The 27,511-nt window shown below is 34.1% G+C and overlaps 1 protein-coding gene across 1 annotated transcript in view; it reads left to right on the top strand.

Annotated features, from left to right (window-relative positions):
• The window catches only part of SMCHD1 (structural maintenance of chromosomes flexible hinge domain containing 1), a 145,621-nt gene that overhangs the window by 36,005 nt on the left and 82,105 nt on the right, over positions 1-27,511 (top strand). Inside the window, exons 8-22 of the mRNA XM_021686043.1 lie at positions 2,598-2,764; positions 5,529-5,619; positions 6,307-6,517; positions 8,532-8,652; positions 8,739-8,922; positions 10,690-10,884; positions 12,409-12,522; positions 13,291-13,397; positions 14,328-14,410; positions 14,581-14,694; positions 18,481-18,558; positions 18,637-18,756; positions 21,949-22,093; positions 25,354-25,450; positions 26,926-26,998. Of these exons, the coding sequence (XP_021541718.1) occupies positions 2,598-2,764; positions 5,529-5,619; positions 6,307-6,517; positions 8,532-8,652; positions 8,739-8,922; positions 10,690-10,884; positions 12,409-12,522; positions 13,291-13,397; positions 14,328-14,410; positions 14,581-14,694; positions 18,481-18,558; positions 18,637-18,756; positions 21,949-22,093; positions 25,354-25,450; positions 26,926-26,998 (1,900 nt within the window). The remainder of the gene's footprint in view (positions 1-2,597; positions 2,765-5,528; positions 5,620-6,306; positions 6,518-8,531; positions 8,653-8,738; positions 8,923-10,689; positions 10,885-12,408; positions 12,523-13,290; positions 13,398-14,327; positions 14,411-14,580; positions 14,695-18,480; positions 18,559-18,636; positions 18,757-21,948; positions 22,094-25,353; positions 25,451-26,925; positions 26,999-27,511) is intronic.

Raw genomic sequence — 27,511 nt, forward strand, 5'->3', positions numbered from 1 at the left:
TCTTCATTTTGCTCATCTCACTTTTTCTTTCCCTTTTTAAATTTGTTGCATTTATTACACAGTTTATGCATCTTATTATATTTACATAATAGTATTCCATCTTTTTCATTTTATGTTACTGTCCCAAAGCCCTATATGGTGTATTTGTGGAAATACTTGCCATGTCAAAACAGGTGAAAAATAGGAATTGAGAATTTAAGTGTTTCTCAAAACTGTATAGGTATGATAAAACTTGGATAGAACTATTATCTCTTGGGTCGTCATTTCTGCCATTTTTTCCTGTGATTTGTGCTTAATTTGTGCCAACAAGCATCTCATGGATACTAATAGGTCCCTGGTCCTTTTTTTTTTTTTTTTTTTTTTTTTCCCCTGACCAGTCTTTCCCAGCCTACTTTTTGGTTTCTCCAACTCTTATACACAGTCTTGTGTATAGAGTTGGTGGCTCTTGATTTACCACCAGGAGTCTTGCTTTTTCTAGGGGGCAATATATATGCCACTTAACACCAACAGTTCTCAAATCTGTATTTCTTGTCAAGACTTTTAAGATTGAGACACTGAATCAGGCTGGACTCCACTGAGGAAACAAATCATTCTAGACACTTCAAACAGAAAAGGATTTAATAAAGGGAATTAGATGCTTGCATGATCATTTGAAGGGCTAGGAATGAACTCTTTGCTCAGCCTCCTAGAAGGATACTCTGGGGCACTCTGAATTGGCCTTCAAGGGATGCTGCAACATCTGCTATAATCATGAAGTTGAAGGACCACCACTGGATCAGGAATTTAGAAACCTGCCTTATCTGTGATCCAGGAGTTGGAAAAGTCTTGCTGGCACAGTTCCTCCAACACCAAAATACAGACCTTTTGGCTATAACCGGTGCTGTATCAGTGCTAACATTTGAAGCCGGAACCTGAGTATCCAGTCGTTCAGTACCTTGCATAACAGAAAATGTTCAAGAAATCTCAGGAAATGGCCTTCGTCTTATTTTCCCCTTCTAAATTTTTGGCTACTACATCTAATTGGTGAAACCTAATTTGCATCCACCACCTAAAATGTAAGGGAGTCTGAAAAGTAGACTTTTGGCTTTCCATTCCCTGCAGTCCAGGAAGGGACAATAAAAGGTGGGATGGGGTGCTCAATACCAGCTGATCATATCTGGCACACTGATTTCCCATTTCAGTTAGATGCCTTTCCCCAGATGTTCCATGAATATCTCACTTTTGGTGCATCCAAAATAAAATATATCTACAAACCTTTTCTTTCCTCTTTCCCACTTTTCCCCCAACTACTCTTTGCAATTAACAGTGTCCCCTGGCCAAGTAGTTAGTAATCGTAATCCTTGTTAATCATTCACCATTCAGTTCTTTTAACATAGTTTTTCATCTGCCCTTTCTTCCATCCATTTTCACTGCTTGATTCAGCAGACTCTTCTTTCATGATGTATTTATCATATACTTTAAACTACCTTGTTTGCCTTATACTCTCAAATCCTTCATGTTCTCATTGGGCTGGAATGTTCTAGTCATGCGCTAGGTAAATGTCACCCTCTTTTTAACTCTGTAGCTCTTGGTTCATCTCTTTATAATGGCACATTGTTTTGTAATCATTTGTTTCTCATCTATCAGAATTTGTAGGGAGGGAAGGCACTGGTCTTATTTAACTCTATCTTCCCTTGTACCCATGTTGAGTCGTATAACTTAGAAGGTGCTCGATAAATATTTGGTAATGAACCTGCATCACTAGTAAACTAATCCACAAGCTCCCAAAGTGTATAAAATATTACTTGTAGCTGTAATATTAGTGTATAGGGATGCATTGGAATGGTTTTGGAGGGTTTGTTTTTATTTATAAGAAGTGGTAATGTATGCTTATTTTAAAAAATCAACCAGTTTCCTAAATGTAATAGTTTGGTGTGTATCCTTAAAAGCTTTTATGTATATGGCAACATACATAGTATATATATGCGTGTAATTTTAACACATAAAGACTTAAGAATAAAAATCGAGATGTTTGTAATTCTTATCCTCAAACACTCTTTACTCTTTCCCCCTCCCCACTTCCCTTCTAAGCAAGCTATAGATAATCTCTGAAAGTGGACTAGGGTCCAGGATTATTTTATTCCCTTTTAAACACAGTGCCTTTGGGCTAAGCCACCTGGGTTCAGGCTACATCCCACTTTTCTTGAACATGGAGGGCTGGGCATTTATTCGTCCTGGCCAAGTTAAGTGGTAGGTATCCCAAGCAGGGTCTCATTCCACCCTAGGGTAAGTGTCTTTAGTTTTTTTCAGCATTTTAAAACTCAGTATATATATATATATTTTCTTACCTTTTCTTTTATAATCCAAAAATTGATTTAATCAGCATTGTGGTGTAGGGTACTCCTGTATATATGCCCGTTTAGCAATTTGTATTAAAGCTATCCTGTTCTCACAGCATTGTACATACTCATCTGATTTGTCTTGGGCTATTTTCCTTCAAAAGTTTTTTGAAGCCTGTTTATGAAACTAAGCGAATCATATTAGAAGTTAATGTAAATGTTATTTGTATATTACAATTAAGTGTATCTAATCTGTTGTATTTATATTCACTCTCCTAGCCATCTGATTCTGTTCACATTACAAATGATGATGAAAGATTTCTACATCATCTTATCTTAGAGGAGAAGGAAAAAGATAGCTTTACTGCTGTGGTTATCACAGGAGTACAACCAGAACACATACAGTATTTGAAAAATTATTTCCTTCTTTGGACAAGACAGTTAGCGTAAGTAATTACCTGATTCAGAACATGTTGCTATGTATTCTTTTTAAGACAGAAAATATTAGAGCTACATTGAAACCTCTTGGCTGTGTGCTTTGCTTCTGTCTCATTTCCTTCCCTTAAGTGCAGTAACCAGTACTCTAAGGTTAACGTTAAAACAGTTCTCTATTCTGTAAATATTTATTGATCACCTGTAGCATATTGATCATTATTTGAGGGGCAGGCTTTTAAGACCTATGATAAAATTTAAAATAAACTTCAGAATTTATCAAATTCAACACCATCACTTTCATATTCCCCTTTTGTGCTTCTTCTCTATAGCATCTGTCATAATCTTGCATACCATGTATTTTCATTTTTTTTCTCCCTTCCTCCGTTGGAATGTCTTTTTTTCCTGCACTGCTATATCCCTATATCCCTAGTGTTTCCTGTTAAATAGTAGATGCTCAGGGGCGCCTGGGTGGCTCAGTCGTTAAGCGTCTGCCTTTGGCTCAGGTCATGGTCCCGGGGTCCTGGGATCGAGCCCCGCATCGGGCTCCCTGCTCAGCGGGAAGCCTGCTTCTCCCTCTCCAACTCCCGCTGCTTCTGTTCCCTCTCTCGCTGTGTCTCTCTCTGTCAAATAAATAAATAAAATCTTAAAAAAAAAAAATAGTAGATGCTCAGTAAATGTTAATGAGTGCATGAAGTCTATTAAAATAATATATGCAAATGTGCCTATATGACATATTAATATATTTTCAGTACATCTTTGTGTATTTATTCCAGGAAAACTTTTAGAGTATAACATATTCCATTAGAACAAATCATCAGAATATTTAATGGTTCTTAGTGTTTTTCTGTAGTTACATAGTAAATACCATTTACTGGATCACTTCAATAATTTGCATTAGTCCACATTACTGAGTCTTGCAAAAATGGGTACATCTGCACGAAATTCACTTTTTTAATTAGATATTATTTTATTAAGATTTTATTTATTTATTAGAGAGCACAGAGGAAGAGGGAGAAGCGGGCTCCCTGGAGCCTGAAATCATGACCCGAAGGGAAGGCAGCCACCCAACAGACTGAGCCACCCAGGCGCCCATAAGATTTTATTTTTAAATAATCTCTACACCCAACATGGGGCTCCAACTCAAAACCTGGGATCAGGATTTACACACTCCACCAACTGAGCCAGGTGCCCCCCAAATTCACATTTTTTAAAAAGTATTTTTTTCACATTTACCCAAAAGGCTATTGCACTTAATTTGAGATTCTTTATTTTATACATAAGTGTATACTAACAGTTTAATTTTTTTCTAAAAAACTAAAATTTTAATTTAATTTTTTTATTTTTAAGATTTTATTTATTTGAGAGCGTGTGTGAGAGAGCATGAGCAGGGGGAGGGGTAGAGGGAGAAGCCGACTCCCCACTGAGCAAGGAGCCCGATGTGGGACTCGATCTCAGGACCCTGGAATCATGACCTGAGCTGAAGACAGATGTTTAACCGACTGAGCCACCCAGGTGCCCGGAAAATAATTTCATTTTAGAAGTACCTTTTCTCTTGTAGAATATTGATGTTTATTGACTGTAACCCAAGAATTTTAAATATAGACTTGGGAATTTTTATTCTCTAAGTCCATATTTCATTAGCTATTTTGTAATTATTTCTTTTAACCAAAGGAACTCAGTGTACATAGCACATAATTAGAATATAATCTTGCTCTAACAAAGAGTAACATATTACTTTAACCATTCTTTGAAACCTATCTGTTAAGCTAATTATAACACTTTCTGAATATATTATTGTAACCTTACTGTTGATTATGATAACACTTTTGAGGTGCATGAAGAAAGATCTGAAGATTTTCAGTAATTTCCTTTTATCTCATTATTCTAAAGAGTAGCTAGGATAATTTTTTAAAATTAAAATTCATACAAAGGAACATTGCAAATTCCTGTTTGAAGAGTAATGATAGATGTATGTTTTAGCCATGAATAGTCTCACCAAAATATCTTTTAAAACTTTAAAGTGGTAAGAGTTCTGAATTGGTGATTTTTGAAGGGATAATGTTGAATTTATTAGTTTTGCTTTGGGAATTTGGGGATGAGATTGTCTTGATGCTGTAGGAGAGGAGGGATGAGAGTTATGGAATGATATTCTCATATTGAGATAAATTTAAATCCTACATACTCTCTGATATTTAAGTCCTTTCTAGAACATTCCTGACAAGTAGAATTATAGTCTCTTGCCTTCTGGTTTTCATTTTTTTTGATAAACTATACTTTTGGGAGGTGTAAACTATGTGGGCTTTTTACGTTGGAAAGGCCTGGATTGTAGTCCACCTCTCAAACTCTAGTTCTGTAATCTTAGTTCAAGTATATAACCCCCTTGCATCCCAGTTTCTGTATCTATAAAATGAGGTATAGTAATACCTTCATCTTAGGATTGTTTTTACCATTAAATGGGATATGCTGTATTTAAGAATGCTTAGTATAGTGGCGCCTGGATGGCTCAGTTGGTTAAGCATCTGACTCTTGATTTCCACTCAGGTCATGATCTCAGGATTATGAGATCAGGCCCCACGTCAGGCTCCATGCCTGCTTAAGATTCTCTCTCCCTCTCCCCTCTTACCCCTGCATGCCCCCCCCCCAAAAAAAATGCTTAGTATAATGTTTAGCACCTACCAAATAGTAGTTATAAAAATTTTTTGTAGATTATTTTATGAACTGTAATTTTATGAATTAAATTGAATTAAAAGTATAAAGTATTTTTCTGTATTTTAGGCATATTTATCATTACTATATTCATGGCCCAAAAGGAAATGAAAAACGTACATCAAAAGAAGTTGGACCTTTCAACAACATTGATATTGAAGTAAGATAAAATTCTTTCTTAGAATAATACAGATTATGAGGTATCTGTTCCAGTTCCAAGTGACTCTGGATAAGAAAAATCAATAATTAGACAACCTCTCTCTCCCTGTGTTTCTCCAAAGTACTTTGGCAAATAGATATTTAAGTAAAGAGACCATTGCTCAACGTATGTGGTTTTTGAGCCTTTATTTACTATAGTACTTGATTTCTCTTTTTCCCCTGTCTTCTACAGAGCTAACATCATGTTTCAAAGCAGGGAGAAAAAGGAATATAAATGTTTCTCTTTGTTCATAGAAGTCTTAGGATGATGAAGTAAGGTTTAGAAGCACAGAATATTTGAATACTGGGTTCTCAATATCCTTGCCCACACATTGGGAAGAATTTCACATTATCATTGTCCCACTTCCTACCTCTAAGCACGAAACCTTAAATGTACTCCTGAGTTATCTGTTCATCAGCTCTGCTTTGCTCTTTCTTTGCTTACATTCTGTATTTTTAGTAGTATATTATATTCCTTATTGAGATGCTACTTAATGGTTATTTAAGCCATATATAAACATATATACAATTAAGCTATATGATTACTTGTATAAATACAAGTTTTGCCTATTTTGTTGTTGGATCATAGTTGAGAACAAAAGTAAATTCACCATAGAATTTAATTATTTTTGTTTTATTTTTATTTTAGATTTCTATGTTTGAAAAGGGGAAGGCACCTAAGATTGTCAACCTAAGGGAAATAGAAGATGACATGCAGACGTTGTATATAAACACAGCAGCTGATAGTTTTGAGTTCAAGGCTCATGTTGAAGGAGATGGTGTAGTGGAAGGGATTATTCGATATCACCCTTTCTTATATGATAGAGAAACTTACCCCGATGATCCATGCTTTCCATCAAGTATGTTAATCTGTTATCTTAGCTACAAAATGTGAAGTTGTGATTTAGGATTGTTTAACCATTATTATTAGTTGGGCTGTTAAGGCTAGATAAAATAAAACTTTTTTCTTTATGAATATCTTAGGTATTTATAATTTTTATAATTCTTGATTTTTGTGTGTATTTACTTCCAGACGAATAAAGCATTGGCTTTAAAGAACATTACATATTCTTTTCTCATGGATTTCTTACTGAACTTTTAGCTATGTACTGCATATTAATCCTTAAACATCCCCATATTGTCTTCCCTTTTTGTAGGTATTTATCAAGAAGCTTTAAGCTTTATATAGTCATACTGGTTTTTTCTTTATGCTTTCTGATTTTGTCTTGCTGTGGAAAGCCTTCATACACTTCAGATTATAAAAAGATCCTATAGTTTTATTTTTTAACCATTTTATGTTTAAATCTTTAATGCATTTATAATCTCCTTTTTTGTGTGTACAATGAGGTGGGGCTTTGACTTAATATTTTGCATGTTAGTATTTGGTTTCCTGGCATCAGCTACTGAATGTCACTATTTTTTAAATGGTTTGAAATATTACTTTCATAATAATATTAAGTTCCCATAAATACATAGATCTGGATTCTTTAAGGTATTGATATATTTTATGTTTATATACATGAGTAATGATACTCCTGTAGCTTTATACCATGTACTGATACCTGTAGGGTAGGAAACTTACTATTCTTTTTTGAGAAAATTCTTAATCTTTTGCTCTTCTGGATAAATTTTGGAATCACTTTGTACATTCCCTTTAAAAAATCCTAGTGGAATTACTGAAATTGCATTGAATTCATAGATTAACAATATTAAACTTCTTCATTCAGAATACTTCCTTAGTATATTTTTAGACTTGTGGGTTCTGGAACCAGATTTCCTAATTTAAATCCCATCTTTACCACTTTCTATTGTGTAAACTTTGACAAACTATCCTTGTCTCCATTTCTCTGTGAAATGGGAGGTAATCTCTTTCCTTGTAGAGGTGTTGTGAATGTTAGATAAGAAACTGGTGCAAATGCTTAGAATAGTGTCCAGTAAGTGCTCATACATGTTATTACTCAGTGGCTCTACCTCCCATGATTTTGCTTACCCCTTTTTAATTTGACATTTGTAATTTTTCTATGTGTAGACAAAAAGATAAAGTTCTTCAAATGATACCTTAAAATAAGTTTTCTCAAAGCAAAGTGATTTGGTTTAAAAGAAAGGAACTTCTTTGTGTTTTTTTGTGGGTGAAGAAGGGTTTATTTTGGGTGGGTGCCTCAATGCCAAAATAACTAAGGTGTTTGATCCTAATTTGTTTGGGTATATGAAAATGTATTGGTAAGAAGCATAAAAATGTTTATAGGCAATTGTGCTAATTATGTGTTTGATGCTTTGTAATGTGTGTCACCTGAATCTGATCTTTGAAAAGTTAGTATTTGAAATAAAATTAAATTTAGTATTATTGATTGATTTGTTCAAACTAGGCAAAGTTGTTGCTACTAGACACTGTAGATTTCCCAGGTGACTTTTATGTGAACATATTGGTTCTGACAGAATTGTGAAACCTGTATTTGAGGTACAGGATTCAAGCTTCTATATTTGTAGGGAAGAAGGATTCTACTATAGGGCATAATCTCTGTATGTGTGACCCTCTTACTCTATAAATAGATTTTAAAGATTGCAGGCTCAGTAGCTAGTGTAGTACCCCTAACACAGATTGATAAGTATATAAGTAACTATATATTGATGTAAATCAGTAACACCCATTGGTAATGTGGAACCACTTTGGAAATCTGCCTGTCTGAGGGCAAACTAAGAGTAAAGCTGTCACTAAGTTGTATAGAAAGCAGTGTGAGATATCTTATGAGCTTTTGTTACAGTTTCTCTGAAGCAACTTTAATATTTCACTTAAAGAAGTTGGTTACTCAGTGGTAAAAATTGCATAAATTTTATAGCAATAAACAGTTTGCTCCACTCATGCCTTTGCTTTAGAATTAAAAGATGAAGATGATGATGATGATTGTTTCATACTTGAGAAAGCAGCAAGAGGGAAAAGGCCTATTTTTGAATGTTTTTGGAATGGACGGCTAATACCATATACATCTGTTGAAGAGTGAGTTTTGATTTTTGCTGAAATTACATTGTTTCGTAAATCGAATTTTTTACTAATTATAGTATTAATATTTTGTTCTGTTCAAGCTTTGACTGGTGTACTCCTCCAAAGAAGAGAGGGCTTGCACCAATTGAATGTTACAATAGAATATCTGGTGCATTATTCACTAATGACAAATTCCAGGTCAGCACAAATAAACTGACTTTTATGGATCTTGAGCTAAAATTGAAAGATAAGAACACCCTTTTTACAAGGATTTTAAATGGACAGGTATGATTTTAAATATCAATCTTGAATATTTGCATATGTTCTATTTTAAGTACGATGAAAGTCACAAATATGAATTTGTACTGATAATTTACATGCTTTTTATTAAATCATAAGAATATATATAAATTTTCTTCATGAGCATTTATGTGTTGACATTACTCAAAAATTTCAAAACGATTAGACTGTGTTTGAATAAAATTTACAGACCTTTATTTAGATCTTAATATCAAGACCTTAACAGTGAGTAGAAGCTACAGAAGCATGTTGACTTGATGAGAGCATATGAGAATAATATTATATACTACAAGGGCTATATGTTGAAGTGCAGTATAAAAATTTGGTAGGCTTAATTTTTTTAATGATTAAGATACTGATTTTCCAATTGCAAGTTAGAAAAATTTAAAGTGAAATCATTTTTAATTTTGTCCCATTTTCATTTGGAAATGGTGTATTAATGGAGTAAGGTATATAGGAAGAAATGAATTTATTTAACTTTATGCATTATCTTCCATAAGAGTATGTAGTGTGAAGATTTTCTTCCTTACTAATTCTCTTAAAGACAGGCGTTAAACAGCTTATGCTTGAGTATAAATCTCTCTATGTATCTCCCAACAGGGCAAAGAACAATAAGCAGTGACACATTTTTTTATGTTTTAGTAGAAAACACTTAGTTTTTATTTCATGTCTTAACTTTCTTGAATAGGTAATACGGATATATAATACGTAACTAAAAGGAAAAATGTGAAATGTGTTTTGTATAGCAGTGTTTCTCAACTTCCTTCCTTCTTTCTTTCTTTCTTTTTTTTAAGATTTTATTTATTTATTTGACAGAGAGAGACACCGCGAGAGAGGGAACACAAGCAGGGGGAGTGGGAGAGGGAGAAGCAGGCTTCCCGTGGAGCAGGGAACCCGATGTGGGACTCAATCCCAGGACTGTGGGATCATGACCTGAGCCAAAGGCAGACATTTAACGACTGAGCCACCCAGGCGCCCCTCTCAACTTCTTTTTCATTATCATCCTCAAAGGAGCTTTTTAGACTTTTTTCCTTCTAGTCATTCCCCCCAATGATATTTACATACTGTAGATATACTGTATATGTATTTATTATATATATGTATATCCATGCTTGATAAATGGAGAGATTTTTATCACCTTGTTGAGAATGTGTATGGTTCACAGCGAGGAGCCTTCTGCTTACCCCTTTCCCATAACCAGCTAGTTCTCTTTCTCGTAGGCAGCCAGTGTTCATCATTTTTCGTGTACTCTAGGATTTATACAAGGGAAGGAAAGCTTTGTTACTTGTAGTAACCATTGAGACCTTGGTTCCAAAGATGATAGCAAAGATTTTCTTTCTTAGCAATGCTTCTGTTAGAAATCTAAAATTAGGGCGCCTGGGTGGCTCAGTTGGTTAAGCGACTGCCTTCGGCTCAGGTCATGATCCTGGAGTCCCAGGATCGAGTCCCGCATCGGGCTCCCTGCTCGGCAGGGAGTCTGCTTCGCCCTCTGACCCTCCTCCCTCTCATGCTCTCTGTCTCTCATTCTCTCTCAAATAAGTAAATAAAATCTTAAAAAAAAAAAAAAAAAAGAAATCTAAAATTATATGGGAAAAAGTTCCAGGAACATGTTTTAATTTTTTATTAGGTTTTCTGAGGGTGGGGTATGTGGAAGGAAAAAAGGAAGGAATGACAGTGTCTCTGGTTATATTTGTTTACTAGTAGCTATATTTCATAGAACATTAAAGAATTTAATTTTTTTTTTTTTTACAGGAGCAGCGAATGAAAATTGACAGAGAATTTGCTTTATGGCTGAAGGACTGTCATGAAAAGTATGACAAACAAATAAAATTTACATCTTTTAAAGGAGTAATTACACGTCCTGATCTTCCTTCTAAAAAGCAGGGCCCCTGGGCGACATACTCAGCAATAGAATGGGATGGAAAAATATACAAAGCAGGACAGCTGGTAGGTTTAACTTATTTCTAGATTCAATTTTTAATAGAATTTGAAACTAAATTAGATGTATTAGAATTTAACAACAAAATAATGCATGTATTTAGCTCCTCAGGAGCCAGGAAAGAATGAAAAGGTCAAACTGATTTTAATTACATAATTTAACATGGCAATTTTTAAAAACCTGTTTGTTCCTCCAAAGTCTCAGCAAGGTTTTTATTTTTTTCTTACACTAAACTTTACTCAAATGCAGATTCTTAGTTTTTTTATGTAATATGAAGTAATGAGTTTTTTACTAAATTTTTATTAAGTACGTGCTGCTTGTAAATCTGCTTGTTGACTGTATTATGGAGAATGAAGAGATCTAGGAGAGGTCTTTTGTCCTTAGGGGTATTATAGTCTAAAATCAGACATAACCTACACAAAAGTAATAGTAAATGAGAAGGGAATAAATGCTGTGGAAAGAGAGGTAACTGGCAGTTTGGAAGGAGAAGAGAGGATTTTCTGACTTTGGATGGGCCTGGGAGAAGAGCAAATGATGAAATTCTTTGGGCAAGAAGTGGCATTTGTACGGACCTTGAAAGAGGTAGAGGCTTGGGTGTTTGTACAGATATTACAAAGGTCGAAGGGCATCCATTTACTCTGTAAATTCAAGTCATCATCATATATTTAAAGCTTTGGAATTGGATGTGATCACTAGAGAGGTAGTGTGTGTAGCTAGAGCCTGGCTTTTCCAACATACAGAGGGGTTAGAATGAAAAGGATGAGCTAGCAAAGGGAAATAAAAGGGATAAGCTGATGAGATACAAGGAAACTAGGAGAATATGGTATCCCTGAAGTCAAGCGAAGAGTTACAAGGAAGAGGAAGTGATCACTTTTGTCAAATTCTGTATGGTTGTTGAGTAAGGTGCTTTCTCAGAGACCATAATCTGAGCACAGACGGTACAGGTAAGTGCAGTGAGACAGCCAGTAGTAAAGTTGGATTGTCCTGCAATCTGTTGTGTGTGGAAGGAAATAGTTTAGAAATGAGCTGAAAATGTAGATTGTGTTTAAACTCTGGTAGTCCTTGCCGAGAGTTTCTGAATTGGACTAATGAAAATTATCCTTAGATTTTTAAAGCCAAGTAAGGGAAATACCATAGGCAAGCTTTAAGCCAATTGATTTGAAAGAAATAACTTGTAAGAGTTTGTAATTACTGTTCAATAGTCTGAAAGCAAGATTTTATGGGGAGAAAAGGGTTTGAGGTATGTTGGCTTTCATAATTGATTTTGAAGGATTTATGGACCTTTAGACAACATGCGTAGCTATGACATTTTTGTGTGAAGAAGCCACTGTGTCTTTACAAAGATTTGTTAAGAGTAAGTGGAAAACTTATATAAGTAAATATAAATAAATATAACTTTATTAGAATGCTTTTTTCATTAATTTTTCTGATAGATACTGAGTTTTTCCCTTGGATGAAATAGTTCTATGAAATAGTTACTAATCCTGTTTTAGTAAATACTAAAAGCCTTTTTTCTAAAAACTAAATATTAGGTCAAGACAATCAAGACACTTCCTCTCTTCTATGGAAGCATAGTAAAATTTTTTCTTTATGGTGATCATGATGGAGAAGTATATGCCACAGGAGGAGAGGTTCAGATTGCAATGGTAAGATAGCAAGTAATAAAAAATTTTTATTGGAAGTCTCTTGGTACTGCTTACTTTTGTTTAATGCTGAAATAAAGGTACAGTATTTTATATTTTGCTAGCATTTATTTTATCTGTTGGATAAAGTATTGTTAGCATGAATTTTTATGTTTCTTATTTGGTCTTTTAAATAATCTGTAGAGCTTAATATCTATATGCCCAATATTTAACAAACGTGTATGTTATTTCTTGTGTCAAAGTAATTTTGTCAAGCATTTGTAAATTTGTAAAACATTTCGTCCACATTGGAGTAAAAATTGGGAACCAGAATTCTTTCTCAAGAATGAATAACTCCAAAATTAAAGTGGGCTTTGTCCTTCTACCATGTTCTTGTTAATATTTGAATGATATTTAATTATGCCTAAGGAGGTTACATGAAAAATAGAAATAAACACTGTGGTATAATGTAAGAATAGCTATTATGTTTTATATACTGAGTTAGGGTAAAACATGTTTCTTCCAAAGAAACAAGTTGTTTTTTTTTTTTTAAAGATTTTATTTATTTATTCATGAGAGACAGAGAGAGAGAGAGAGAGGCAGAGGGAGAAGCAGGCTCCCAAGGAGCAGAGAGCCCGATGCGGGACTCGATCCCAGGACCCTGGGATCATGACCTGAGCCGAAGGCAGACGCTTAACCATCTGAGCCACCCAGGCGCCCAAGAAACAAGTTTTCATGCAGCTGAATTTGAATAGTTTTTTTTTGAAATGTTGATATAAATTTTTTATTCAGGAACCTCAGGCGCTGTATGATGAAATAAAAACTGTGCCAATTGCAAAGCTTGATAGGACAGTTGCTGAGAAAGCTGTGAAAAAATATGTAGAAGATGAAATGGCAAGGTAATTCACATTTCAAAATGCGGGATAAGAATAATAAACCAAAAAAATGAATTGTGCTTTTAACTATTCTTGAGCATGTTGTTATGAACACATAATAGGACATTTGTAATCTTAGATTTATATATTGTGATGAACTTCTTGCTGTTAAAAAAATGAGAGCTCTGGTTGTAAAAACAGAATCCTGTATTTGTTTTATATAAAATTTCCTCCTTTTTCTATATCTAAAGTGTTACTGTTACAGGCACTATGAATCTGGTATGGTAGAAAACAACTTGGTTTGACCTACAACTAGAAGAAAATTGTAGTAACTGTTGAGAGGTAAAGATTAGTACAAGAGAAATAAAAGAAAGTAGAAAAACAAAACTCTTTGTAGCTCTTGTTTTATTTTTTATTTTTTTAAGGTTTTATTTATTTGACAGGGAGAGAGGGAGAGGGAGAGCACAAGCAGGGGGAGCTGCAGGCCGAGGGAGAAGCAGACTCCCTGCTGAGCAAGGAGCCCGATGCAGGACTCGATCCCAGGACTCTGGGATCACGACCTGAGCTGAAAGCAGACGCTCAGGCGCCCCTGTTTGTACTTCTTGTATAGCTAATGATGCAGTCATTTTTATTCTTAGTGAATCTAATAATTCTTCTATTAAAAGTTTATCTTCTCTTCCAAAGGTAACTTGTATCATAAAAGAGCTGAAAAACCACAAAAAAATGGACAATTCCTGGCTCTTAATACCAAGAGATTTTGTATTATTGTTTCATTAGCCACAGTAATGGTTAGGGAGGAAGAACTTTTTAGATTATTAATCATATAGAATTTTAGCTTTAACTTTTCAAAATATATCAGAAATAAGTATTAAAGTTTCCAGTGACTTCTGTTTATCTAATTAAGACCATAATTAATATAGTTCATGAAACATTAATATGCTGGTTTCATAATAGGCTCCCTGATAGATTGTCAGTAACTTGGCCTGAAGGAGATGAATTATTGCCAAATGAGATTAGGCCTGCTGGAACCCCCATTGGTATGTTTGTTTTTTTTTCCCCTTAATAGTGAAAAATGCTTTTCGTGTGCTTCATGTATTTAATATGTAAAAGACTGTGACAAATTAAAATGCAATGTTAAAACCTAGCAGGCTCATCCCTGTTTTTGGGTGTAACTGAGACATTCTTATTTTAAATTTTGGACTGATAGGTGCATTAAGAATTGAAATACTGAATAAAAAAGGAGAGGCAATGCAAAAGCTTCCAGGAACAAGTCACGGAGGGTCAAAGAAACTCCTGGTTGAGCTCAAAGTTATATTACATTGTAAGTATACAAACTAATTTGGATTTTTTTTTTTTAATTTGGATCTTTAATATTGTTCTTAAATGTGTAATGCAGGTTTTAATATCTTCATATAATTATTGATCTAACAAGCTGATAGACACAGTAGATTTACGTTCAGAAATTCAAATGTGTTATGACTAATTTTTAAATTGATATTTTTGTGGGGTTGTTTTTTTTTTTTTTTTAACTCTATTCTGAATTTTCCCAAGTTGGTAACTGTGGACTAAAATAAGATATGGTGTATATATGCATAGGAATTTGTACTAGATAGGAATTCAGATTAGATAATCCATAAAATCTATTATAAATCAAAAAACTGTGGCTCTGAACCTGTGTGCTAGAAATACTTGCTTTAGATTATAGGCCTGGTATAGGAGAACTGGGTATTATTGCCCATCTTGTATTTCCCTAATTTGAATAATCTTGTTTGTTTTCTTGTCCATTGTTTTTGTTTTGACTGCCTAAAGGAATTTTTACTTCTTATGTTTAATAATCTATTCTATCATTATATACTTGTGTGTCTCATCCATGGTTTTTAAAGGCACAATATTTTCAGTATATGTTTATTTCCAACATTTAAAAACTAGTCAGTGATAACATTTATACTTATAAATGTGTTGTTAGGTGTCTCAGCATTGAACAGTTTGACTAACTTATTTTACTGAAATACTTGCATTTTTGGCCTCTGTGACACCCTACATCATACTTCTCCAAATTTGTGTGTGTTTGTGTGACTTAAAACAACATATATTTATTAGAGTTCTGTAGATCATACATTCCAGATGGATTTCATTGACTAAAATCAAAGTGTCAGCAGTATTGAAGGTTGCCTGGGTTGCTCATTTGGTTGGGCGTCTGCCTTTGGCTCAGGTCGTGATCCCAGGGTGCTGAGATCGAGCCCTGCACTTGGGCTCCTCTCTCCCTCTGCTGCTCCCCCTGCTTGTGCTCTCTCGCTCTCTGTCAAATAAAATAAAATCTTTAAAAAAAGGTGTCAGCAGGATTGCATTCCTTCTGGAGGCTTTAGGGCAGCCTTCCCTTTTCCACATTCTAGAATGCATATCCTTGGCTTGTGGCCCATTCCTCCATCTTCAAAGTCAGTACAGTCTCTCTGTGACTCTGACTCCCCTGCCTCCCCTACCTCCCCCACCCCGTATTATTTTTTTCATTGAAAAACTTATTATGTTAAAATATATAAAACATAAATTTATGATTTTAACCATTGTAAGATATACAGTTCATTGGCATTAAATACATTTATACTGTTGTGCAACCATTAACCACTGTCCATCTCTAGAACTTTTTTATCATCCCAGACTAAAACAGTAGTAATAACCTCCCCATCACTCTGTCCCCACAATCTCCTGGTAACCATTGTTCTACTTTCTGTCTCTGTGACTATGATTCTTTTAGGTATCTCAATAAAATACATGAAATCATATTCTAGTGTATGTACCATATTTTGTTTATCCATTTATCCATCGATGGACACTTGGGTTGCTTTCATGTTGAGGTATTGTGAATGATGCCACTGAATATTGGTACGCAAATATCTGTTTGAGTCCCTTATTTCAGTTCCTTTGGATACATACCCAGATGTGGAATTGCTAGGTCATATGGTAATTCTAATGTGTAACTTTCTGAGGAACTGCGATACTGTTTTTCACAGTGGCTGCAGTCTTTTACACCCCCACCAGCAATGCACAAGTTCCAGTATCACCACATCCTTGCTAACACGTTTTCTGGGTTTTTTTGGTAAAAGGCATCCTAATTGGTGTGAAGTGATATTTTGTGGTTTTGATTTGCATTCCCCTAATGATGAGTGAAATTGAGCATCTTTTTGTGTGCTTATAGATATCTCTATATCTTTTTTGGAGAAATGTCTATTCAGATCCTTTGCTCATTTTTTAATTGGATTTTTTATTGTTGAGTTGTAGGAGTTCTTTATATTTGGATAATCCTCATCAGATACTATATAATTTGCAAATACTTTCTTTTCATTCTGTGGACTGCCTTCTCACCCTGTTGGTGGTGTTTTTTGATGCAGAAAATGTAATTCTGATGTAGTCCAATTTTTTTTTTTTTTTTTTTTTTTTTAGATTTGAGAGAGAGAGCATGTGCGGGGGCGGGGGGGTGGAGGGAGGGGTAGAGGGAAAGAATCCCAAGCAGACTCTGTGGAGCCTGACATGGGGTTGAATCTCATGACCCTGAGATTACCTCCTGAGCTGAAACCAAGAGTCGGACACTCAACCAACTGAGCCACCCAGGCGCCCCCAGTTTTTCTGTTTTTGCATTGTTGCCTTTGGTATTCTATCCAAGAAGTCATTGCCAAATCCAGTGTCAGGAAGCTTTTTTTGGTCTAAAATTAGTTTTATCATTTTAGCTCTTACATTTAGTTCTTTGATCCATTTTGAGTTTAATTTATATAGATTAAATTTTTTTGCATGTGGATATCCAGTTTTCATGGCACAAATAATCAGAAACACTGTTCTTTCTCCATTGAATGGCCTAGGCATTCTTGTCAAAAATCATTTGACCATACATTCAAGGGTTTATTTCTGGGCTCTCTGTATAAGTCTCTTCTTATGCCAGTAGCACATTATTTAGATTACTCTAACTACGTAGTAAACTTTGAAAGGAAATGTGAGTTCTCTAACTTTGTTTTTCTTATTCAGGATTGTTTTGGCTGTTTGGGTCCCTTAAAATTCCAAATACATTTAGCATGGGTTTCCTATTTCTGCAAAAAATGGTATTGGGGTTTTGATAGGGGTTATATTGCATCTGTAGATCAGTTGGATGTTATTGTCATCTTAACAATCCATGAACATGATTTTGTATCGTCCAAGTGTGCTGAATTTATTTATTGACAGATAATAAAAAATAAAGTCACTTGAGGGACGCCTGAGTGACACAGTTGGTTAAACATTCGACTCTTGGTTTCAGCTCAGGTGGTGATCTCGGGGTCATGGGATTGGGCCCCATGTTCAGCTTCCCACTCGGTGTGGAGTCTGCTTGGATTCTCTCTCCCTCTCTCTAAAATAAATAAATCTTCAAAAAAGGTTACTTGAAATAATAATCCTTTTTTAATGTTGTCATGTCACCTACTTGATGTATGTTTGGTTTTGTTTATGAATTGCTGTATTTTAATTCTATTTTTTCAATTTTTAAGTCATTTACATAATTTCAGAGTCAGAAATAAACCTTCAGAGAAGTTATGTCATCCCTCTACTCTGTTTACTTCCTCCCTGTTTAGGTAGTAATTTTATTAGTTTTTGGCTTATCTTTCCTGTGTTTCCTGCTATAATGCCGAGTAGGAACAAATATATCATTTCTTACCCTTCTTTATAAAAAAGGTAGCATATTTTATTTATATGTGTGTGTGTGTGTGTGTGTGTTTACTCCTTTCTCATAACAGTGGGTCATTAGATCTTAGCAATTCTATATAAATAAACTGTGGTATTTTAGTCTTGAAAACTCTTAAGGAAAATTATTTTTAATATCAAAAGAAAATTATCTAATCTTTTGTACCAATTAATTTTATTCATAGATACATTTTTAAGAATTGAAATAAAGGAATTTTAATGAGCTGAATGAATAATTTTCATTATGCTGTTCACTTGCATAGGATAGCTTTAGATCCTTTGATGAAGTTTCAAAACAATTTCTAAAAATGTACAACAAAGATATTTGATGCCAGTGTGACATTTCATATTCATGTTGTGTATTCAGTTTCTCAAGGTATAAATATTTCTTTTTTCTTTTATTAAGCTTCAAATGGAAATAAAGAAATCATTTCACATATTAGTCAACATGGAGGAAAATGGCCTTACTGGTTTAAAAAAATGGGTGAGTTATTATTCTGAACGTTAAAAATTATATCAGTATTATGTTGACTTGATTTTTAATTTCTTCTTAATTGTCCAGAAAATATTCAGAAGTTGGGGAATTATACATTGAAATTACAAGTTGTATTGAATGAAAGTAATGCAGACACTTATGCAGGAAGACCACTACCATCAAAGGCAATTAAATTTTCTGTTAAAGGTAAGTGAAACACTATATACCTACATATTATACTAAAGGTGGCATTTTAAATAAAGGGAGAATAGATAGATAGGTAATTCAGTAAAAGATGTTTGGCCAGTTGTGACCATCATCTTAAAATTAAGGCTTTATGATTCTGCTTCATAATCATATTTCTTTAAGTTTTTATTTAAGTTACAGTTTTAATATGCAGTGTAACATTAGTGTCAGGTGTACAATACAGTGATTCAATACTTCTGTACATCACCCGGTGCTCATCACAAGTTCACTCCTTAATCCCCATTTAATCCCCTCTTGCCTATTTAACCCATCCTCTTGCCCCCTCCCCTCTGGTAATCATCAGTTTGTTCTCTATAGTTAAGAGTCTCTTTCATGGTTTGCCTTTGTCTCTTTTTTCCCCTTTGCTCGTTTGTTTTGTTTCTTTGATTCCACATGGGTGAAATCATATGGTATTTGTCTTTCTCTGACTTATTTTGCTTATTAGCATAATATAATCCCTAGCTCCATCCATGTCATTGCAAATTCATAATCATATTTCTTTAAAATTTTTGAAGGGATCATCATTTACTTCTCTTATTGCTGGTAACATCTAAAGCTATTCTGATTCCTGACCTTTGCATGTGTGAGCTGTTCTGCCCACCACCTCCACCACATTCTTCCCTTTTCCCTGATGCCCAGCTGTTTGGAGAATCTCTTTTTGTTCTACTTTCTGAAATTTTAAATTCTAGGAATTTTTCTTGAATCACTTTGATTTCCTACTCTTTCTACATCATCTCATATTAAGACAGTGGACATCTTGACTGGTGTACTAACATTCTTTTTTTCTACTTTCCATCTCTTATTTACCTGTGTTATGGGAGATTCCTTTAACATGACATGCTACTACACTTTCTATTAAATTTTTCCTTTCTGCTGTCATTTTTAATTCTCTGGCTATTCCCTTTTCAAAGCTTCTCTGCCTACTTCATGAATTCAGTGTCTTTAATAATTCTCTGAGGGTATTAGTGGTGGTCTTTTTTGAAATATTTAAACTTTTTTATAATCTGTTTCCTCCATGTTGGTTTTTTTTATGTTTGCCCTTTCATATAGTAGATGCTCTCTTACATGTCTGGTGATTTGCTTACATTTAATCATAGGACATTTGAAAGCTTTTCTTTCATTTGGAGTGATTATGGGAATTTTTAGATTTTCTCTCTTGGGCTGTCTAGATTCCCTAAAGTAGAGCCTTCTGGTCTTCTGCTAGGAGGGTAAACACCTCACTGCCAGCATTTGGGGAGCAAGCTGAGGAAGGCTGTTGGGGGGTCTCATATCTACTATATAATCTTTTACTTGGTATTTTCAGCAAACCGTGACACTTTTAGTAGTGCTTTGTCCCTCACTTCTTAGCCCTACTTTTTTACCTTTGTCAGAGAATAAGCCTTCTGTCTATTGCTGGGGCTAAGGAAGGCAGTTGACTGGTTCTGTGTATTGAGGGATGGGGATCTAGGGAACTCTTTTTTTTTTTAAGATTTATTTTAGAGAGGGAGAGCGCACATATGGGGGGGAGGGGCAGAGGAAGAGACAGAATCTTAAGCAGGCTCTGCACTGAGTGTGGAGCCCAACATGGGGCTGGATCTCACGACCCTGAGATCAAGACCTGAGCTGAGATCATAAGTTGGACAGTCAACCAACTGATCCACCCAAGCGCTTCTACCACATTCTTTTAATAGCTGCAGAACACATTCCATAGTATAGACATGCTATAGCTGAAGCAATTTTCTATTAATGAACATTTAGGTTGTTTCCAATTTTTTGGCTATTACAAACCATGTTTCTATATGGAAAAAATTCATGCTGCTTTGTGTACATGTGCTAGAAATTCTCTAGGGTGGATAAAAAGTAGAATTGCCAAGCTAACATGTATATGCCTTAACATTTTAAATATATTTGCTCTTCCAAAATGTTGTACCAGGGTACCTTCACCAACAGACCATGAGAGTTCTAATTTCCTTCTGCTCATTCCTGGCCAGTGTCTGTATTTATCCTAGTTGGTGGTTAAATTATTTATTAGATTTTGCACCTCTTCTCACTTTTCTTAGGCTCTCTATGTCATCTGTGAAAACCTATTCATTCGCTGTGCCCATTTTAACAGTTTAAAGCAGTGGTTCTCAAATTTGACTTTCTATCTTAATCATCTGGAGAGCTTTTTAAGACACTGGTCTGGATATCACTCCCAGAGTTTCTGGGTTTGAGTGAGCCCTAGAATACATGCTTTTAATAATTTCTCAGAGGATGGCTGAAACTGACTAGAGAACACACTTTAAGAAGAACTGGTTTATAGAAAGTTTTTATGTATTCTGGATTTTAATCCCTTGTTGCAGTGTTGTACATATTTTCTCCTATGGAACATCTCTTTTAACTTTGTGTATTTTAACTAATAAGATATTTTAAACTTTATCAAATACATTCTTTCATAGCTGTTGAGTACAGTAGTCCCCCTTGTGTGCAGGGGACGTGTTGCAAGACCACTCCCAGTGGTTCTCTTGAAACTGCAGATAGTACCAAAATCGTATATATACTATTTTTTTTCTGTATATGCATACTGTATTGAAATTTAATTTATAAATTAGGGACTTTAAGAGATTAACAATAATAAAAAAACAGAACAATTATAACAATATACTGTAATAGAAATTATGTAATATGGTCTTTTTCTTTCTTAAAATATCTTATTTTACTACTATACTTACTCTTCTTGTGATGACGTGAGGTGATAAAATGCCTGTCTGGTGAGATGAAGTGAGGTCAATGACCTAGGAATTGTAACATAGTTTTAGGCTACTGTTGACCTTCTGACAGTATATCAGAAGTAGGATCATCTGCCTCTGGACTACAGTTAACCACAGATAAGGTGTGGGGGGCTGATATTATGTTTTGCCTTAGTTTTTCCTATGATAATGTTATAAACTTATTCTTTATTATATTCTAATAATTTCATAGTTTAAAAACCTTTTTTTCTTCCTATAGAATTTTACTTTTATGTATAGTGAGATATCTAACTTTTCCCAAGTGGCTTATAGATATAATTTATATAAGTTTCTCACAGATTTAAAATGCCATCTTTATCATAGTTTAGGTTCCTGTATATAAAATATGGCTGTTTCTGACCTATAATGAATTTGTTTCTCATGTTTACTTTTTTTTTTTTTTAAGAGGGTAAACCAGAGAAGTTTTCATTTGGTCTTATGGATCCTCCTTTTCGTGTTGGAGTCCCATTCAATATCCCTCTGGAGTTTCAGGATGAATTTGGTCATACTAGTCAACTAGGAAATGATATTCAGCCAGTTTTTGAAGCAAGGTAATTTGAAGGATCAACCTATATGTGACTTTTCATATTTACTAAGCATTGTCTTTTTTAGCTTAAATTATTTATGTGTTTAACTTCACATTTGTCATTTAAAGTTTTTAGTGTGTTTTATAAGATCTGGGGGATTTATTAAGCCCTAAGCTATGCTTTATGACTAGAGTGTCATATATAAAGTGCTTCACTAAAGTTTATTTTGACTGAATTTGCTGTGAAAGTTGTTTAGGTGAGACTGATAGCTCTGTCTTACTTCATTTTGGTTTTTTTTTTTGCAAGTATGATATGAAATTAGGACTACTTAAACTTAGTGGTATTGCTCACTCTAATAGGTTTTAAAACTGGTAATACAATTTATTTTGATTTGTTTTTAAAACCATAACAATAAAATTTATGGTTTCCATAGAAATTTGGGTCTTTCCATAGAATTTACCTTTATTTAATAGTTCTTTAGAGTATTGTTATGTTAAGAAATAGCTCTGAGAAACTTAACAGTGTGTCCACTGATATGGTTGAGGGTGTTCACTATTTCCCGTTATCTTTTTAAGGTGCCTCGGGAGAAATTCTTGTTCATTCTGAAGAGCATGAATGCTAAGTGTTTCTTTTTTGCATTAGCTGCCAAATTGGTCTTTTTGAGCCCACTTTTTATGTATGCTTACTTCTGTTGTCTCTATGTACTTTTTCCCCTCGTGTTGTAATCATTCACTCTTTTTTTTTTTTTCTTTTTTAAAGGGTCTATCCAACAAGAAGATCTAACAATTGTAATTGTTCACTCTTAATCATCTGAGCATGTGCTATATTCCAGGCACTTGCTAGCTAGACCTATAGAAGTGATTAAGAACATAGTATTTGTCTTCTAGAAACTCACAGTGAGATAGTTTAGTGATTAGATTTATAGCCTGGTTAAGTTCTTGGAAAACAATACATAGTTACAAAAATTTTTGCATTCATTTGAATATTAAACAGTAATGGAATAGTTGAACACTTAAATGTGTTTGTTTAAAAATAAAACACTGGAAGTATCCTTTCTAGTCACAATTGGAAAAATACTAGCGCATTATTTGATACCTATTATTGATTATAACTCCATCATCCTATCCTTGATAGGATATTCTTACATGAGAAGTCTCTGTCACACGTACATATTTATATTTTGGGTTTTGAACTTAAAAAAAATCCTGGTGGCATGGCTGTGTGAATTTATCTTCAACAAAGACAATTTCCTTAATGGGTTTCTTTGTTTTTTTGTTTTTTCAGTGTTATGTGAATTAAAAAAAATCATTCATGCATGTAGCTTTAAATAGTCAAGTAGTTCGGTAAGGCTTATTATAAAAGAACAGTTTCTCCTCCCTCTGCTCTCTCTGACCTACCCACAATCCACTTCTCAGAGAACCCTTTCGACTTTCTTACTTGAATCTACTGGTAACTACTGCCATATATCTAAATTTTATATTGCTATTTCTTCATTCTTCAGTTTTAGGCATTCTCTCTTGACTTAATGGCTATAGACAATGACATATTCTCAATACCACTTCTGTTACAAATAAGCTTCCTTCCTGTTCCTCTGTTCCTCAATAAAGTTTATATTGTGGCTTGGTCAGTATTTAGTCCTTGCTTTATTGCATTTATGTAAATACTAGTCACTTACTTTATTGTACAACTTTGTTGCTACTATACTTTTTCTTTGCTAAGTTTATGACAGATTAAACTCTGCCAAATTGGTCTCTTCTTATGATGTTTTAAAGATTTTTATTTATTTATTTGAGACAGAATGCGAGAGAGAGAGAGAGAGAGCACATGAGAGGGGGGAGGGTCAGAGGGAGAAGCAGGCTCCCTGCCGAGCAGAGAGCCCGATGCGGGACTCGATCCAGGGACTCCAGGATCATGACCTGAGCCGAAGGCAGTTGCTTAACCAACTGAGCCACCCAGGCGCCCTCTTCTTATGATGTTTTAAGTGCATAGATAATCTTATCAGTTTCATATTTTTGGAGACATCTCTGTCATCATTGTTTGCTCTTTCTGAGGTCCTTATTTTTTGGTACTGAACGTTCTGGACTGCTTCTCTGATTTTCCTAATTTTTCTGTTTTTCTTTTTGTGTTTCTACTTTTCTTTCTGACTTATTTTTCAACTTTATCTTTACAAACTTTCCATTGGGTTTTTCCTGCTGCTTTTTTTTTTTTTTTTAGGATTTTATTTATTTGTTAGAGAGAGCACAAGCAGGGGGAGCGGTAGGTAGAGAGAGAAGCAGGCTCCCCACTAAGCAAGGAGCCCAGTGCACGGGACTCGATCCCTGGACTCCGGGATCGTGACCTGAGCCAAAGTCAGTTGCTTAACTGACTGAGCCACCCAGGCGTCCCTCCTTGCTGCTCCATTTTTAATATCCCAAGAGTTTTTCTTGGTTTTCTCAACTTTTTTTTTGTAGATCTTGTTCTTATTTTATGAACGTAATACGTTTTGTCACTGTTTGCTCTTTCTGAGGTCCTTATTTTTTGGTACTGAACCTTCTGGACTGCTTCTCTGATTTTCCTAATTTTTCTCTTTTTCTTTTTGTATTTCTACTTTTCTTTCTGACAGATATTTTTCAGCTTTTCTTTACAACCTTTCCATTTGGCTTTTCCTCCCCCATGGTGTATCTTTTACTTTTATTCCCTCATCTTACCCCTTGACAAGAGTAAAATGTTTACACTCTAATGACCTACATGTGGTCACAGGCTATTTAGGAATGAAATTGCTCATGGTAATAGATTAGGGAATCTTTAGTGTATATTTTAACAAGGTTACATCATAAGACTGTACTTGATTATTTGGACTAAAATTGCTATTTAGTTTAATAAGTGCCAGAAACTCTCTAACATCTCACTGGATGAAAAATTTGGGGGGGGGGGTGGGGAATACATGGCAAAGTCTGAAGATTTCCCTAAACCTGGCCTATTTGGGTATTTCCTTTTCTTGACCTATGTGCATGGTCTAGCATTTGATTATTTCCTGCCTTGTATCTTATTTAATAAATGAAGCTTTATATTTTATAATTTATCATTTACAACGTTTGGCCCAGTGCTATCACTTACGGATCATTTGTCTTTGTAAAAGAAGTTCTTGGGAATTTTCTCCTATTGAATTATTTATTCTATTTTTAAAAATACTATCTTATTAGAAAAGTAAATTAAACATGAGAATGGCATATGAGAAGGTTACACATTTGCAACTTATTTATAGGTAATGGAGGGGAAGTTAAAAAAAAATTTGTTTTTTCCAGTGGTTTATCTTTACATTATGAAGAAATAACTAGAGGACCGAATTGTGTGATTCGAGGTGTTACAGCTAAGGGCCCTGTAAACTCTTGTCAAGGCAAGGTAAGCATTGTACATAAATGTTTTAATACATGCTTATTTCCTGTATGATAAAAATGAAGTGGAGAATTCAAAATGGGATGGGTTAGCCTGGTGATGGATATTAAAGAGGGCACGTACTGAATGGAGCACTGGGTGTTATACGCAAACAATGAATCATAGAACACTACATCAAAAACTAATGTAATTTTTGGTGATTAACATAATAAAAATAAATAAAATTGGATGACATAGTTTTGTAACAGGATGACAATATGGGGTTCCTAAGAATTAGGATAATGTCACTAAACTTACCATTTACATCTCTAAGGGAAACTAGCATGTTTGCTGTTGTGTAACATTTACGAATTAAATATTTTTTAAGTGTCTTCATCTTCATTCCATTCTTTTCACATTCAGAGTTATTTTATCAACAGTTATCCAGTACTAGGTTTCTTTTTTCTCTCCAACTTTTAAAAATTTTTGAATATTAATTTTAGAACACAAAAATATGAGAAACTTTAGCTCACATTTATGAACATACTGGGTTTGGTATTTGGATAAAGGAAAATGTTTTGGGAGGGATAAAGTTAGGGAAGGTAAAAATATAAATTCCAATAAGGTAATTTTTCTATCAGGTATATAAGGTAGCTAATAGATTTACATGACTAAAGGGAATTCTATGACTAATAACAAGTAATATATAACTTTTCTTCACTGCAGCATTAACCTACAAGATATATTCAAAACTTTTCCATCAAAATGGCATTTAATTAAAAATAGAGCATATGAATTTATGCTGCACTGCATTGTATAATGAAATCAAATTAAAAGTCAAGTTCTGTACATTCTGAATTCAGAGTTTCCTGGAAGAAGAACTTGAAATTCAGGGAAATTTGACTTTAGTAAGATAAGCTTACTAGAAAACTAAAATGATTTCTAGATTTTTTAAAAAACTTTTTTGAAATAACTTTATATTTACAGAAAAGTTAGATAGTATAGAGAGTTTGCATATACTCTGTACCCAGCTTCCCCTATTAATACCTTCTATAACTATCGAGTATTTATCCAAACTAAGAAGTTAACATTGGTACAATACTATTAACAAAACTGTGGACTTTATTTACATTTCACCAGCTTTTTTTACTAATTAGTTTTCTATTCCAGGATCAAATCCAGAATACCACATTGCATTTAGAGATTTCTAGATTTTTGGTATTTTATATTTCACTATTTTCCATATTTTTTATAATGCCCATCTTGATTCTGATTATTCAAAGGTTATTCCTTTTGAATTTGAAGAGGCTATTATCTGTAAAGAAGCAATATGAGCCCATTTTTTTCATCTATATCTTACATAAATGATCATGTTTCTCAATATAAATTTGCTGAATAGATTAATGTTATGGAAATTGAAAGCAAAAATAAATCAGAATTGAGTTGTTAAACTACTGAGCTATTTAGGACTTGGATTTAATTAAAATAATTTTTTTCAACAGAATTTTAATTTGAAGGTTATTCTGCCGGGTTTAAAAGAAGACACACAGATTTTAAAAATTAGATTACTACCAGGTAATATTTTAAGAAATATTCCTAATATTTACCTTTAAAATAATAATCTTATTATAAAATATAAGATGAAGTGTTTTTTGGCTTGGTTATGGTGTAAGTCTTGAAAATACATTTGAATGTCAAAGCACTGACAGAAATGACTAATTGAAAAAACAGGAAAATGTGTAGGAAGACATTAGTGAAGTTCTAAAAATAATCAGGAGAAAAGTGTGAATGTTGAGAATGTATTAGGGAACAACTCTTAAGAGATACACTAATCAGGCTTATATTAGAACTGGACCTGTCTTTAACTTTTCCTGTATAACTGTAAATGTTTCATATCTTATGAAAAGTTTCTCATGCATTTATGTTAACTTGATAATGACTTATCAACTTCGTAATGAAGTTACGTTAAAGTAACACAGGGTAGGAAATGCTGGCTAATTTGAGAGGCAGTCTGTCATATAGGTTCAAAGAATACATTCTGATATTATCTCTTCTGGGTTTGAATTTAAGCTGACACTTAAGAGCTAG

The sequence above is a fragment of the Neomonachus schauinslandi genome, chromosome 14 (assembly GCF_002201575.2).
Source record: "Neomonachus schauinslandi chromosome 14, ASM220157v2, whole genome shotgun sequence".
Taxonomy (NCBI): Eukaryota; Metazoa; Chordata; class Mammalia; order Carnivora; family Phocidae; genus Neomonachus; species Neomonachus schauinslandi.